Here is a 12,819-nt window from a genome sequence, read left to right as displayed (position 1 = left end):
TAAAACCGGGAGGTTCGATAATTATCGCTGTACGAGGTATTTTGTCTTCTTGATTCTTTCGGTAAAGTCACGTAGAAGGGAAATAATAAAATAATAATACCTCTCGACTTACAGCTTTCCTGACTGCAGGGATTCATCTTCTTGGTTCTTTCGGTAAAGTCACGTAGAAGGGAAATAATAAAATAATAAAAAGAAAACAATAAAATACAATTCTCACGACTTTTCGGCCACAACGCAAGCAGCCGTCCTCAGGTGAAGAACAGAGCTGTCGGAAAGACAGCGTTCAGACGAAAGAACCAAGAAGATGAATCCCTGCAGTCACGAAAACTTTAAATTGAGAGGTATTATTCTTTTATTATTTCCCTTCTACGTGACTTTACCGAAAGAACCAAGAAGATAAAATACCTCATACAGCGAGAGGTATTTTCTTTTTCGACGTCGGCCGCAGCCCCAGACTCTCGCTTCCATCTCTCGCGCCTGCACTTGTGGCGTGGGAGTGAGGCTGCTGTGATGCAGAAGGGGTGGTGTGATTTTAGGCGGCACTAAGTTTAAGTCCCGATGTATCGGAAGGTGCGATCAAGGGGGTCTGCGCTTGCAGTGCGTTGTCCTGGAGAAGCGCCGCTTCTGAACGCTGCTTCCCACACAGCCCGCTGACTTCTAGCAACAGCCGTGGCGAATCAGTACTCGCGCTCCCCACAATCATCCCCCTCCCCCCTCTCGCCACCGTTCCCGAAAACTGTTGCCATGACTTGTCCAAACTGATGACTGCTTCATGAACCGCTTGGGAGGCAGATAGATTGTGTGTGCGCTACCACTGCACGGTCTGCTGTTTGGTTTCACGATCAAAGTGGTGAGCCCATGTAGCATCCCGAGTCGCAGTCCTGCCCTGGAGATCCTCTGGGCCTGCTTGGACCCGCTCCTAAGATGTCCTCTTAAATTTAAACTTGAGCCCCCCTGTGATCAGCGCGTGACATTCTGATCACCCATCATCTTGCTGACACCTTTTTCCACGTGGCCAAGTCTTGAGTTACGATGGAATGCACTGAGCCAGTTCTGATGTCCACTGTCTCAGCTACGATCCTGCATGTTGATCTCCCATTAATCGCCCTCTCGTGGGCTGCATCAACACATTTTGTGTCAGGCGTGGTGCTCTCTTAGAGTCGAGTCAGCACGGCCTTTGGCCCATCGTCAGTGCTTGGATCTCGCAAGTTTAAATTCAGATGCCCGTTTTGATTTATTACTGTGGCACGTGAAGGGGCGGGGGGGGGGCATCTTGCCCCAGTGGTGCCACCGTGTTCCAATTGGATTTCCTTTGAGGTCATCGAGCCTCTGTGATGGAGGTCAGACTCGGAGTCTTTATTTTATCCTGGAGGAATCCGATGAGCTATGAAGCTCTTTTTTCTGTCTCTCACAGTAGGGCAGGTGAGCAAGTCACAACAACAACAACCAATACCAAAAAAATATATCACAGGAGTGCAAAGTACAGAAAAGGTAAGCAAGTCAATAAAAATAGATAACAAAAAAATTAGTATATAAATTAAAATTGCACAAGCACATAAATTCCTTATAATTTTCCAACACGAAAAGCAAGCTTACTTCATCAAAGCTCTTATTTAATAATAAAAAAAATCAAACCTTGGTTTAATGACTCACTTTGACGTGTCCTCGTATCGAGATTAAACAGTTACTGATCGCAAAGAAACACGTGGACATGTCAGAATTGATTTTATTGATCTGCGAAATAAGTTGGGCCCTTCGCACATTATTGCATGTCTTAAGGTTAGAGAGATACTTTTCAGAATGTCCCTTGTGCACACAGCACAATCGTCTAATTAAGGATCGTTCACAATACATTCGAATGCACGTAACATTTGGGGTGGAGGTTGGTGGCGTCGTGGTTAACGCCCTCCTGGGCTTCTCATGCAATCTCTGGCCGCAGCTAACATCAGTAGCTCCTGCACTGACCAGCCTGGTGAAGCAAGGCCGAAGCCATGGAGTCAACAAATCTTCCAGGGTGTCTGGGGGTCTCAACCCAGAAAAATATCTAAATTTAAAAACTAATTTCCTGCCTAAAATAAAAAAAAAATCACTAACACATGGGATAGACTTTTGATAAAAATTTACAATAATGTCTAATAGTGTATTGTATTACATTGCTCTGTTTTTACTTTTTTACCATTTCTTGTTTCATTGTATGTAATGGCAGAGATTAGGGATTAATAAAGTACAACCATAACCACAATCATATAAACAGAAATGTATGCATTGATTTATATGAAAACAAGTGCAGATATTGTGGCCGAGGTTTAGCAAATTGTTGTTTTTATTTACATAGCAATTAAAATTTTTATAGCAATATATTGGGGGGGACATTATGAGCATATTTGAATATAGGGGGGGGGTGTCTCCCCCAATAAATATTATAATTACGGCCTTGTGGTGAAGTATGGTCATCCAGTAGAGGTTGGCATGGGCCTCTACATTTTAAAATCCTTTTTATTAAGTTCACTTGCTTGCTTGCACGCTTACGACCGTGCAAATCTTTCGGTCGTTTTTTTAACGCACTTCCCGTGATCCAATCGAGCTGACATTTTGCACACAGACTCGTTGTGCGTGACAATTTATTTGAGTGAAATTTTTTTTCCAAAATTTTATACTTTTTAGGACAAAAATATATTTAATTACCAATTGCTTAATGGTACAATGCAATCATCTGACCCATAGGTGGCAGCCATCTCAAGCCAGAGGACGAGAGGACTCTAGCCGCCACGCATATAAAGGATTTATAGTGAAAACTTTGTTTTTACGGGTTAATTTTTTACCTACTGAACACGTGCCCACATTTGTATTACATTTGCAACACGTTATGTCGGCCAACCATGCATTTCCTAGCACGGATAAGCGTCTGTAGGAGCACTTTTAATTCCCTATCACTAATAGGTATCCGCGCGAACCAACGTCTGCATTTCCCAACACGGATAGGCGACGTCCGGAAATCGCACTACATTTCCTACCACAGATAGGCGCGTAGGCAAGGCGGTCTCTACATTTCCCAGCGCGGATAGTCGCCGTGTCGGAACAGGCTCGAACGCGGGTGCCGGGGCAGCAGACGGGGGCAGCGTGGGCAGGGTAAGAGGGCAGGGTGAGGGGGGGAGCAGGGTGAGGGGGGTGAGGGGGCAGGGTGAGGGGGGGGGCAGCACAGGACGAGGGTACGGGACAGGGCAGCTCACCCCCCCCCCCCAGGTGCTTTGGGTAGATTCGGTCGGGGGGGGCGGTCTTAGTAGGGGCCTCTTTGCGCGGTCCAGGCCTCGGGCCAACACGTGGAGTAGCAGACTCAGGCAGGAGGGGACTAACACGTGGAGTAGCAGACTCAGGCAGGAGGGGACTAACACGTGGAGTAGCAGACTCAGGCAGGAGGGGACTAACACGTGGAGTAGCAGACTCAGGCAGCAGGGGACTAGCACGTGGAGTAGCAGACTCAGGCAGGAGGGGACTAACACGTGGAGTAGCAGACTCAGGCAGGAGGGGACTAACACGTGGAGTAGCAGACTCAGGCAGGAGGGGACTAACACGTGGAGTAGCAGACTCAGGCAGCAGGGGACTAGCACGTGGAGTAGCAGACTCAGGCAGGAGGGGACTAACACGTGGAGTAGCAGACTCAGGCAGGAGGGGACTAACACGTGGAGTAGCAGACTCAGGCAGGAGGGGACTAACACGTGGAGTAGCAGACTCAGGCAGGAGGGGACTAACACGTGGAGTAGCAGACTCAGGCAGGAGGGGACTAACACGTGGAGTAGCAGACTCAGGCAGGAGGGGACTAACACGTGGAGTAGCAGACTCAGGCAGCAGGGGACTAACACGTGGAGTAGCAGACTCAGGCAGCAGGGGACTAACACGTGGAGTAGCAGACTCAGGCAGGAGGGGACTAACACGTGGAGTAGCAGACTCAGGCAGCAGGGGACTAACACGTGGAGTAGCAGACTCAGGCAGCAGGGGACTAACACGTGGAGTAGCAGACTCAGGCAGGAGGGGACTAACACGTGGAGTAGCAGACTCAGGCAGCAGGGGACTAACACGTGGAGTAGCAGACTCAGGCAGGAGGGGACTAACACGTGGAGTAGCAGACTCAGGCAGGAGGGGACTAACACGTGGAGTAGCAGACTCAGGCAGCAGGGGACTAACACGTGGAGTAGCAGACTCAGGCAGCAGGGGACTAACACGTGGAGTAGCAGACTCAGGCAGGAGGGGACTAACACGTGGAGTAGCAGACTCAGGCAGCAGGGGACTAACACGTGGAGTAGCAGACTCAGGCAGCAGGGGACTAACACGTGGAGTAGCAGACTCAGGCAGGAGGGGACTAACACGTGGAGTAGCAGACTCAGGCAGCAGGGGACTAACACGTGGAGTAGCAGACTAAGGTAGCAGCAGGGGGATAAGGGTTGAACGTAGCCTTCGTATTTGTTGGCGGTGTCTCAGCAGACACCAGGGTGACTGGCCGTGGGGTGGCTGGGGTTGTAAGGGGTCTTGAAGGTTGGTGGTGGAGCCGCTCGGTCTCCCAAGTTGTCGGACACACGAGTTCGATACCCGTACACAATACGTGTCATTGCCTTCATCATGCCCGTCACGATCGTCGCGTTATCAACCCCCATCACGTTACGGCATTCTTTGGCCAATCCACTGCTGGATGAGGGGCCCACCCCAAGCCACGCGCGTCTTGGGGACGGGATTATCCCTGTCCCCGGTACTGGACCGCATTCTTCGCCACGCTGGTCAACGTGGGTTGGCGAACGCGTGGAACATAGACCTGGGAGCGTAGTACAGTACAACCACGCGTGTTTCTGCATTGGCCACAACGCAGCCGGCAGCAGCAGCATTGAGTGCTGCAGGATTTCGTTGCCAATGTCGCGGTCCGCTTACTGCTGCTTCTGGTCACGACGAGAGGGCTTCAACAGAGAGAGAGATTATTCGTGTCGTGTTGATGCTTCTCCGTTGAAAGTGCAGACTCCCGTAGGAGGGTCCTTTCCATGGCCACGTCGCTTGTGACCGGGTATAAAATCCCACCCTGTATGTAATCCGGTCCGTACTTTTATTCCCAAGCGAGGGAATTCAATCCTCGCTGTGGTGTGAGTGGCACGGTGGCCGAGGTTACGACACGGGAGCCCTGTGGTCAGCTGTGTAGCACAAGTTAACTTCACGAACGTTTCGCGTATTTTTCAATCCAGAGTAAAACAAGCGAACGTGGGATTTTGTAACTGGCCCACGAATCGACTCCATCGTAAAATTTCAGTCGCTCGCAGTGTTGGCCTGGCAGCAGCAGTCCTGCACTATTCTCCATCATCGCGGATTCCCTCTTCTCTTGTGTCATCGGCCGTTCTTCCACCAGGGCTCGCTTGTGGCTTCTTCCACATTTGCCAGGAGCTTCCGTTGATTTTAGAGTCTCAGATCTCTCGCATTCAGTTCGTACCCCCTCTTACCTTATGCGTCTATCGCACATCACTCAATCATCCCGATGCAATCCCCCCGGTGTTTGCTCGCCCTGATTGTTTTCAAATCACATCTTCCCTCCTCGCTATCTTCGTTATTGTTGGGCGATGACGCGGCCTGTGGCGGCAGCGCGTTCGCCGCTCGTTGTTGCGGAGGTTCGGGGTTCAAATCCAGCGGCCGCCCTGGTTAATACCGCGGGTGCGGCTAAACTAAAAACTATTAAAAACATTTTTTGTACTTTACCAGGTAAGGCCCATTGAGCTTTATAACTTTGATACAGATGCTACTTGGCCACAAATGATAGCTCAACAAAGTGACTTCTTATTTGGTAATGAAAAGCATACCGCGTAATAATACAAGCGCCGTCTGCTTAATAGTGGAAGTTAATGATCCGCTGACGTCGTTGGCAGCAGGAGGCCGTTGTGTGCCGGCGCTAGGGTCGAAATAAAAAATTTAATTTGCAAATAAACTTTTTTTTTTAAAGCAGAGCCATCATTGCCCCCGACTGGCAGAGTAATGCCCCAGGTAACTTTAGCAAATTAGACTATCCTGTTCTCTTAATATCTCACCTGGTGAAACAAAATATACTTGAGACCCGTCTATGAGATGTAAATTGTCGTGAGATATAAATTGTATACGAGGGGGCCTCGTGACACGGTGTCAGAGATACATTCTGAGCCAGCACTCCTGAAATCTGGCTGTCAGCCACCTGTGTTTAAACCGGGCTCTCAAGCGTATCGAGTTATGTAATATATATTCTTAGGTTTTTTATTTGATTTTACTTTTATTAATTTTGATTTTTTACCTACGTGACTTTACTGGAAAAAACCTAAGAATATGAATCCTTGCAGTCACGAAAGCTTCAAATCTACTACTTATGTAATCTAGTTTTTTCACTGAAGCTGACTAGATTCCATACCTGAAAATTAGACGCGTCCGTCTGATTGCGGGGGCAAACGAACGGCGCGAGCGTTGGGGGTGGGGGGGCTCGGGTACCGACGAGGGTTGCGACTTGAACACTGATCCATCGCCGCCCCCATATGTGTGGACAAAGAGACCTGCTGTTGGTGATGCTCGAGGATTAATTTTGTAACGTCTTCCAGGCCACAAGGCGGTGCACCGCTCGCCGCTGGAGCTTCTAACGAATGTTTTGTCACCTCGCGACAACAGCACCGCCAAGAGCACAATTTTAATATAATTGTGATCACGTGCCTTTGACCTCTTCACCCAGAATGCACCTGATCTCACCGAAGTTAAGCCGAGTTGAGCTTTCAGCGTGCTTGGGCGGGTGACCTCCATGCACAAACAGGTTGCTGTAGGCTGTGGGGTTATGTGGTGGGCATCAGAGGGCATTGCAGTAAAATCAATTGCGGTACTGTACAACAGCAACGCTCTCACATCTATGCTCTCCGCGTTCACCAACCGTCGCCGACCGGCTTGCTTAAGTAGAGTGGTCGAACGAGCCCCACACATTGCACGGCATGCAGGAGAACCCTCATCAAGCAGTGGATTGATAAAGAGATGCGACGAGGTCGAACTGTACACGTGATCGCCTACCACGCCCCCCTGACCCTCGTCCGACCCCCAACAGCAGGAGAAGGAGCGACCGAGCGAACGCGCGAACGCTCGCATCTCGGGCGACATGAGCTTTGCGGAGTACGGCGCGCGTGTGCGCGACGGCGACACGGTCATCCTCTACCTGGGCCACGACGCGCTGCTGCCCGTGCGGGCCAAGGCCGGCGCTGTCACGCAGACGCGCTTCGGCGCCGTGCGCCACTCGGACGCGCTGCTGGGACGCCCGTTCGGCTCGCGCGTGGCCTGCGGCCGCACGGGCGGCTGGGCCTACGCGCTGCACCCGACGCCCGAGCTTTGGACGCGATCGCTGCCGCACCGCACGCAGATCCTCTACAGCACCGACATCGCCATGGTGACGCTCATGCTGGACCTGCGGCCTGGATCGGTGGTGTGCGAGTCCGGTGCGTTGTTGTCGTCGTGGCGGCGGCGGTGGCGGTGGCGTTGACGGCGGTGGTCGGCTTCTCCAGATGCGCCGCTGTTTGCGGTTGCGGGGACATAGCTAATGTTATGAGACATCTCCTTTACCAGTGGCAAAATATAGTAATAGGTTTTTTACCCTTTCAACTGGTACAAAACTGACACCTTTATACAAGGGATCATGTTTGCAATAACCACAACACAAGCAGACAAAATGCAAACAAAAAGAAACAACTCTGATAATGATAATGCTCATTATGATAATGATGCAAACATGATCCCTTGTATAAAGGTGTCAGTTTTGTACCAGTTGAAAGGGTAAAAAACCTATTACTATGGCTAATGTTGTAAATGTGTTTTGAGACCAAGCTCTCTGTTAAGCTGCGTGGTTCTGTGAATACGCAAAATAAAAAGTGAGCAGTACGCGAAAAGGGGCACCGGCCAAATAGAAGTGGTGGATAGGGCCTTTGGAAGGACCCGCGCTTGGGTCTGGTTGGTGGACATGCAACGAGGATGCATCGAATCATGATCATCACTTTCAGTCGATTCTCACGCTGGAGGTACATGAATCGGATCGTGCAATGTAACAATTGATTATGTACAATATGCAAATTAGTTGTAAGCACTACTTACACAGTGACTGGTGTGACGGACGCCATCTGTGTTTTCTGTTTAAATTGGAGCCTTTGCACGGCGGGGAAGAAAAAACGATTCCCAGGTGAATCATCACAGTGCGCTGCCGACCACTGCGCCACCACTCCATTATTGCGATTAACCCATTCTAACCTGCCGTGACCTGGCGGTGGCTTGTCGCGTCCTCTCAAAAGGTGGCTGTTTGGTCCGATTAAATTCGTTCGGCCAATCAAATTCGAGCAACAACGAACCGGGGGGCTAGCTTTGTGCGAGCGAGGGCTAATGGCGTGGTCATCGTCCCGCCCGTGTCCCGCCCCTCGCCCCCCCCGCAGGCACGGGGAGCGGCTCGCTGTCGCACGCGCTGCTGCGCACCATCGCGCCCTCGGGCCACCTGCACACGGTGGAGTTCCACGAGCAGCGAGCGGCCAGCGCCGCCGAGGAGTTTGAGCGGCACGGCGTGGGGCGGCTCGCCACCGTGCGCTGCCGGGACGTCTGCCGCGAGGGATTCGGCGTCGCCGGCGTGGCCGACGCCGTCTTCCTCGACATCCCCTCGCCCTGGGACGCTGTCCCCCACGCACGCGACGCCATGAAGACCTCGGGTCTGTGCCACGACATTGACCCCCGACTCCGCGATTCGCCCCATCTCTTTTATTCGCTTTCCTCCATTCACCCCCACCTCCGTGATGCGATGAGAGGTCGTAATTTGTGGTCACAACGCATGAATTTGATTAATTTCTTCACTTTTACCATCATGTGAATCTGTAAAATCTGCATTGTGTAAGAGTTCAGTGAGATTCCTCATCCCATTTAGCGGGGGAGACCTGGGCTCGCGTAGACCACCTTGACACAGCTGTTCATTGCATTTGTAGTGTTGGTTGATTGTCCGCACCACGGCTATGACGCCGACACAAACACAATGGCTCACTCTTGCGAAGGACCTTAAGACGCTGCAGCATCTTCAACGTCGACGGTGCAGCAGAGGCTGCGAACGACCGCCTGTTGCCCAGTGCGTGAAGTTTTGCCGAGTGAGCTCGCCTGCCTGTCCTCGCATCTTGGCCATGGATAACCTCTCCTGAACCTCGGCCAGTCTAACTCGGCCTTGCACGAGCGCGTACTTGGGCCTGTGCGCAAACCTCGGCACTGGGGAGACGACGGTCGTTTGGAGTTTTTCTGGCCACACCATCCCGTCGTGTTGCCCACGGCATTCCTAAGAGCTGCTCGCGAACGACGCTCACCCCGAGAGTCCACGGCGCTAAAAGCGGTTCCCGTGCGCGCGCGCGTGTCGGTGCAGGCGGGCGCCTCTGCTCCTTCTCCCCGTGCATCGAGCAGGTGCAGCGCACGTGCCAGGCGCTCGCGGGGCTCGGCTTCGTGGAGCCCTCCACTCTCGAGGTGTTGCTGCGCCCACTCGACGTCCGCACCATCAACCTGCCGGTACCGCGCGCACCGGCGTAGACGCGCGCACCGGCGTGGACGTGCGCACCGGCGGACACGCGCGTGCATGCTAGCGGTCACACAAAGACGCGCGCGTGTACGGGCGGTGGGCACCCGCGACGGCGGTAGCGCACGCGTAAGTGTTAGCGCGGACACCGCGAGTGGCAAATGCGGCAGCCCTGGGTTAAGCGAATTGACGCGACATCCGTGTTTGAAGAGCCAAGTTCACGTGAGTCCGCGCGAGTACAAGCACCTACGCAGGCCTGCGGAGGTACGTGCCCACGGATGTGGGAGATGTTGCATCTCGGCGAGTCGACGTGCACCTGCGCTCAGACGCTCTACAATCCTCGTCTGTGCAATTACGAGCACGCGTTGACGGTCGGGCATCGCCACAATGAATGCGTACGCGTGTCACCACGTGTACGCGTGTCACCACGTCCTTGCTTCGTCAAATTCCCAGCGGCAGCTGATGGCCTATATTCCGGTGCGCGTGTTTTTGGCACAGGTTCCGGACCTGGGGCAGGGGGGCGTCCGGGCGTCCGGAGATGGGGGGGGGCGGCCCCGTGCCCCGCACGCCGTGCCCGTGGGGGTCGTGGACAGCTCGCGGGGGGTTTACAGCTTCAAGGCGGGCTGCCCCCCCAGGGAGATGCCGGGACATACCGGGTACCTCACCTTCGCCACGCTTCCTCCGGCGGTGTAGCCGGCCTCACAAGATCGGCGTCAACGAACTTCTCCGCTTATTTTATTTTTATTTTTTTTGTTCATATTTTTTTTTCTATTCCCCACCCTCCCTCGCCTCGTGCATTGACGGGCACAGATCAACATTCAGACGCTCCGGGGAACGTCTCCGCCTCTAGAACTCGAGATTGGTCCCCGTCGCGTCGCTGTGTGCGAGCGGTGAAAGGCGGGGCTCGCCTCCTCGAGCTGCGCTTCGATTCGGCGCGGTTGCCGCGGTTGCCGTGGTTGCCGTGGTTGCCGTGGCTGCCGTGGTTTGCTGCCGTTTGCTCGAGTTGAACGGCAGCGCCGAGAATCTGCCGGGCAAGGAACCTTGGCACCACCTGCCGCTGCCACTGCCCAATTGGACTCTCGATGCTTCCACCCCTTGCTCCTCCGTGCCCCCTAATCCAAAAGCTAACCCGCAACCTGAACCCTCACCCTCGGCGTGTGAGCCGCCCTCGTTGAGCTCGCAAAAAACGATCACCGACACGCGGGCGGCGGCGGAGGGTGGGTGTGGTGGGGGGGGTGCGGCCGCGTGCTTCGTCCCGCGCTGTTGATCGCCGTTTATCGGTGCAACCAGGCGGTCAGCGTGCCTCGCTCGGCCGCGGAGGTCACGCACCGGGGAGAGGGGGCGTGGAGGGAGAGGGGCGTGGAGGGGGTTTAAATTTAGGTTTGCCGAGCGTGGCGCCGACCTCCGAGTCAAACTCGGATCCCGGTGCGGGGAGGAGGGTGTTGCGCAACGGCCGCCCGCGCGCGGGGGGCTGCCAAGTAGGTGGCACGTCGCGGGGGGCACGGCGGGGGGCGCTGGGGGGGGGCACCACAATGCGGATAAAAATACCCGCGCCCGGCGGCGCAGCTGTTGCCGCTCGTTAGCCCGCGCTGTAAGTGGCGGTATTTTATAATTACATTTTTTTGTTCAAGGAGGGATCTATAGCAGTGTGCGTTGGGGTAGTCGCGAGTGTGCCTCCTGTTTCGTTTGTACAGTAAATGTTTTTCTTTTTAGATTTCCAGAGGCGCACCCCATTAAAACTGCCGACGACGTAATTTCATCGTGCCGGGCCGCACCTGCGCCCTCCAGTTTGGAGAACTCTTAACTGAGTAGTTTTTTTTTTTAACTCGTGTTTTATTTTAATGCAACAAAATATAAACGATTTGTGCTTTTCTGCAATTTTGTCCGGATTGTGCTTTTGGTGTTGTGTCTTGAGACAAGTCCGTTTGGGCCCGTGGAAGTGGAAATTGTAGAACTGCTGCTGAGAAGCCTCTTCAGATGACCTTCACTCTACACATTGGGGCGCAGCGTTTTCACATCCACCCCGCTTGACAGAGCAATGAGCATCGCATGAGAGTCAAATGGATATTTATTTAACTCGCAGAGATGAAATTCAACAAAATTCGGTGCAAGCTCAAATTTTATGTGAGGAGTCTTTTTTTGTGCAGTCATTGGTGACTGGACTTAGATCATCAACTCCGCCATGCTTGGGAGCGCAGTTTAACAGTTCAGTCACTAGCAGCGACCTCCATTCGTACCCAAAGTCACAGCTTAGCTCAGCACTTTGACCTCTTGAGCCACTTGGGTTTCTCAAAATATGTCATTTTGTAAGTGACAAGCCCCCTGAAGTTTTGCATACGACCCCAGTAACCGGTTGCCGTGCTCGCTTATCAACGAGCGGCCCGGGGCTCGTGCGTGCGTGTGTGGTTGCATTTAAGACTTTGGCCCTGGGACATTTTTCCCGTGTGGAGCTGTGCCTGTATCTGCCCCCCACTTTGTACCTCCAGCCCCCCACCCGCCAACGCCCCCCAACGCCCCCCCCCCCCTACGGCGCCGTCTCTAATCCTGGACGCAGCTGTTGACCCCTCCTGTCGCTCCCTTCGAACGTGGAGCGCAGCGTTCCCTCGGGAGCCGACACTTGCGTCAACAGAATTCCTTGCAAGGAGCTCGTTTTTCCTGGCTCATCGTTTTTTGTTACTGTGGGTGGTGGTGTTTTTTTTCTTGTTTCAAGCAGAAATAGAACACTGGAATGTCTTTCCAGGCAGGGGAAAGGGGTCTCCGTGCGTCGTTTCGCTAAAGCGAGGTGCTCCACGTCTCATTTCTCCCTCGTTCCAGTGTCCGAGCAGAGTCTAAACAGCCGGGGTCGATCCGGAGGTCCTGGGTCGGGTCCACCACCCTTATACGGTGTGCACGGGCCTGAGATGGGCGTCGAGGGGGCCCGGACAGGGGATCCAGAAACGCCTGGGGTGGGGTCAGAGGCTCCGAGATAGAAGCCCGTGGGGCCGTGAAGGCCTCCAATGCGTGCTGTGGGTTTGTTGCCGGATGCGTAGCCGGGGGCGTGATGCAGAAACTCGAGCCCGACATATTTTGCTACCATCGCCATTGACAAACTGTGTCCCGGCGGCGGCAATGCTGTAAATCGAGCCGACCGACAGGGCAGTTGCCTCGTCTTGGTTCTCAAAGCGTGAGCAGGTTTCATGGTCTCGCATCGCTTGCCGTTGAGTGCCACAACCCATCGTGGTTATTGGCCAAATTGAGGCAAGGAGGGATCGAAGCATGGGAAAGGGAGACGG

At 53.5% G+C, this 12,819-nt stretch overlaps 1 protein-coding gene across 2 annotated transcripts; it reads left to right on the top strand.

The window, feature by feature from the left end:
• Window positions 1-3,024: 3,024 nt before the first annotated feature.
• On the top strand, window positions 3,025-11,425 carry TRMT61A (tRNA methyltransferase 61A). 2 transcript variants are annotated; one of them, XM_078596041.1, is made up of 5 exons: window positions 3,025-3,129; window positions 7,076-7,460; window positions 8,442-8,708; window positions 9,401-9,540; window positions 10,046-11,425. In XM_078596041.1, exons 2-5 carry the CDS (start codon window positions 7,127-7,129, stop codon window positions 10,238-10,240), a joined length of 936 nt encoding a protein of 311 aa, XP_078452167.1. In that variant the 5' UTR covers window positions 3,025-3,129; window positions 7,076-7,126; the 3' UTR covers window positions 10,241-11,425. The 2 variants fall into 2 exon arrangements, with proteins under 2 accessions (XP_078452167.1, XP_078452168.1); XM_078596042.1 differs by having other exon boundaries at window positions 3,043-3,129; window positions 7,079-7,460.
• The last annotated feature ends 1,394 nt before the right edge of the window (window positions 11,426-12,819 follow it).

Source organism: Lampetra planeri, chromosome 7 (genome assembly GCF_965212315.1).
Source record: "Lampetra planeri chromosome 7, kcLamPlan1.2.h2, whole genome shotgun sequence".
Lineage (NCBI taxonomy): Eukaryota > Metazoa > Chordata > Hyperoartia > Petromyzontiformes > Petromyzontidae > Lampetra > Lampetra planeri.
This window is presented reverse-complemented; position numbering and strand designations above follow the sequence as displayed.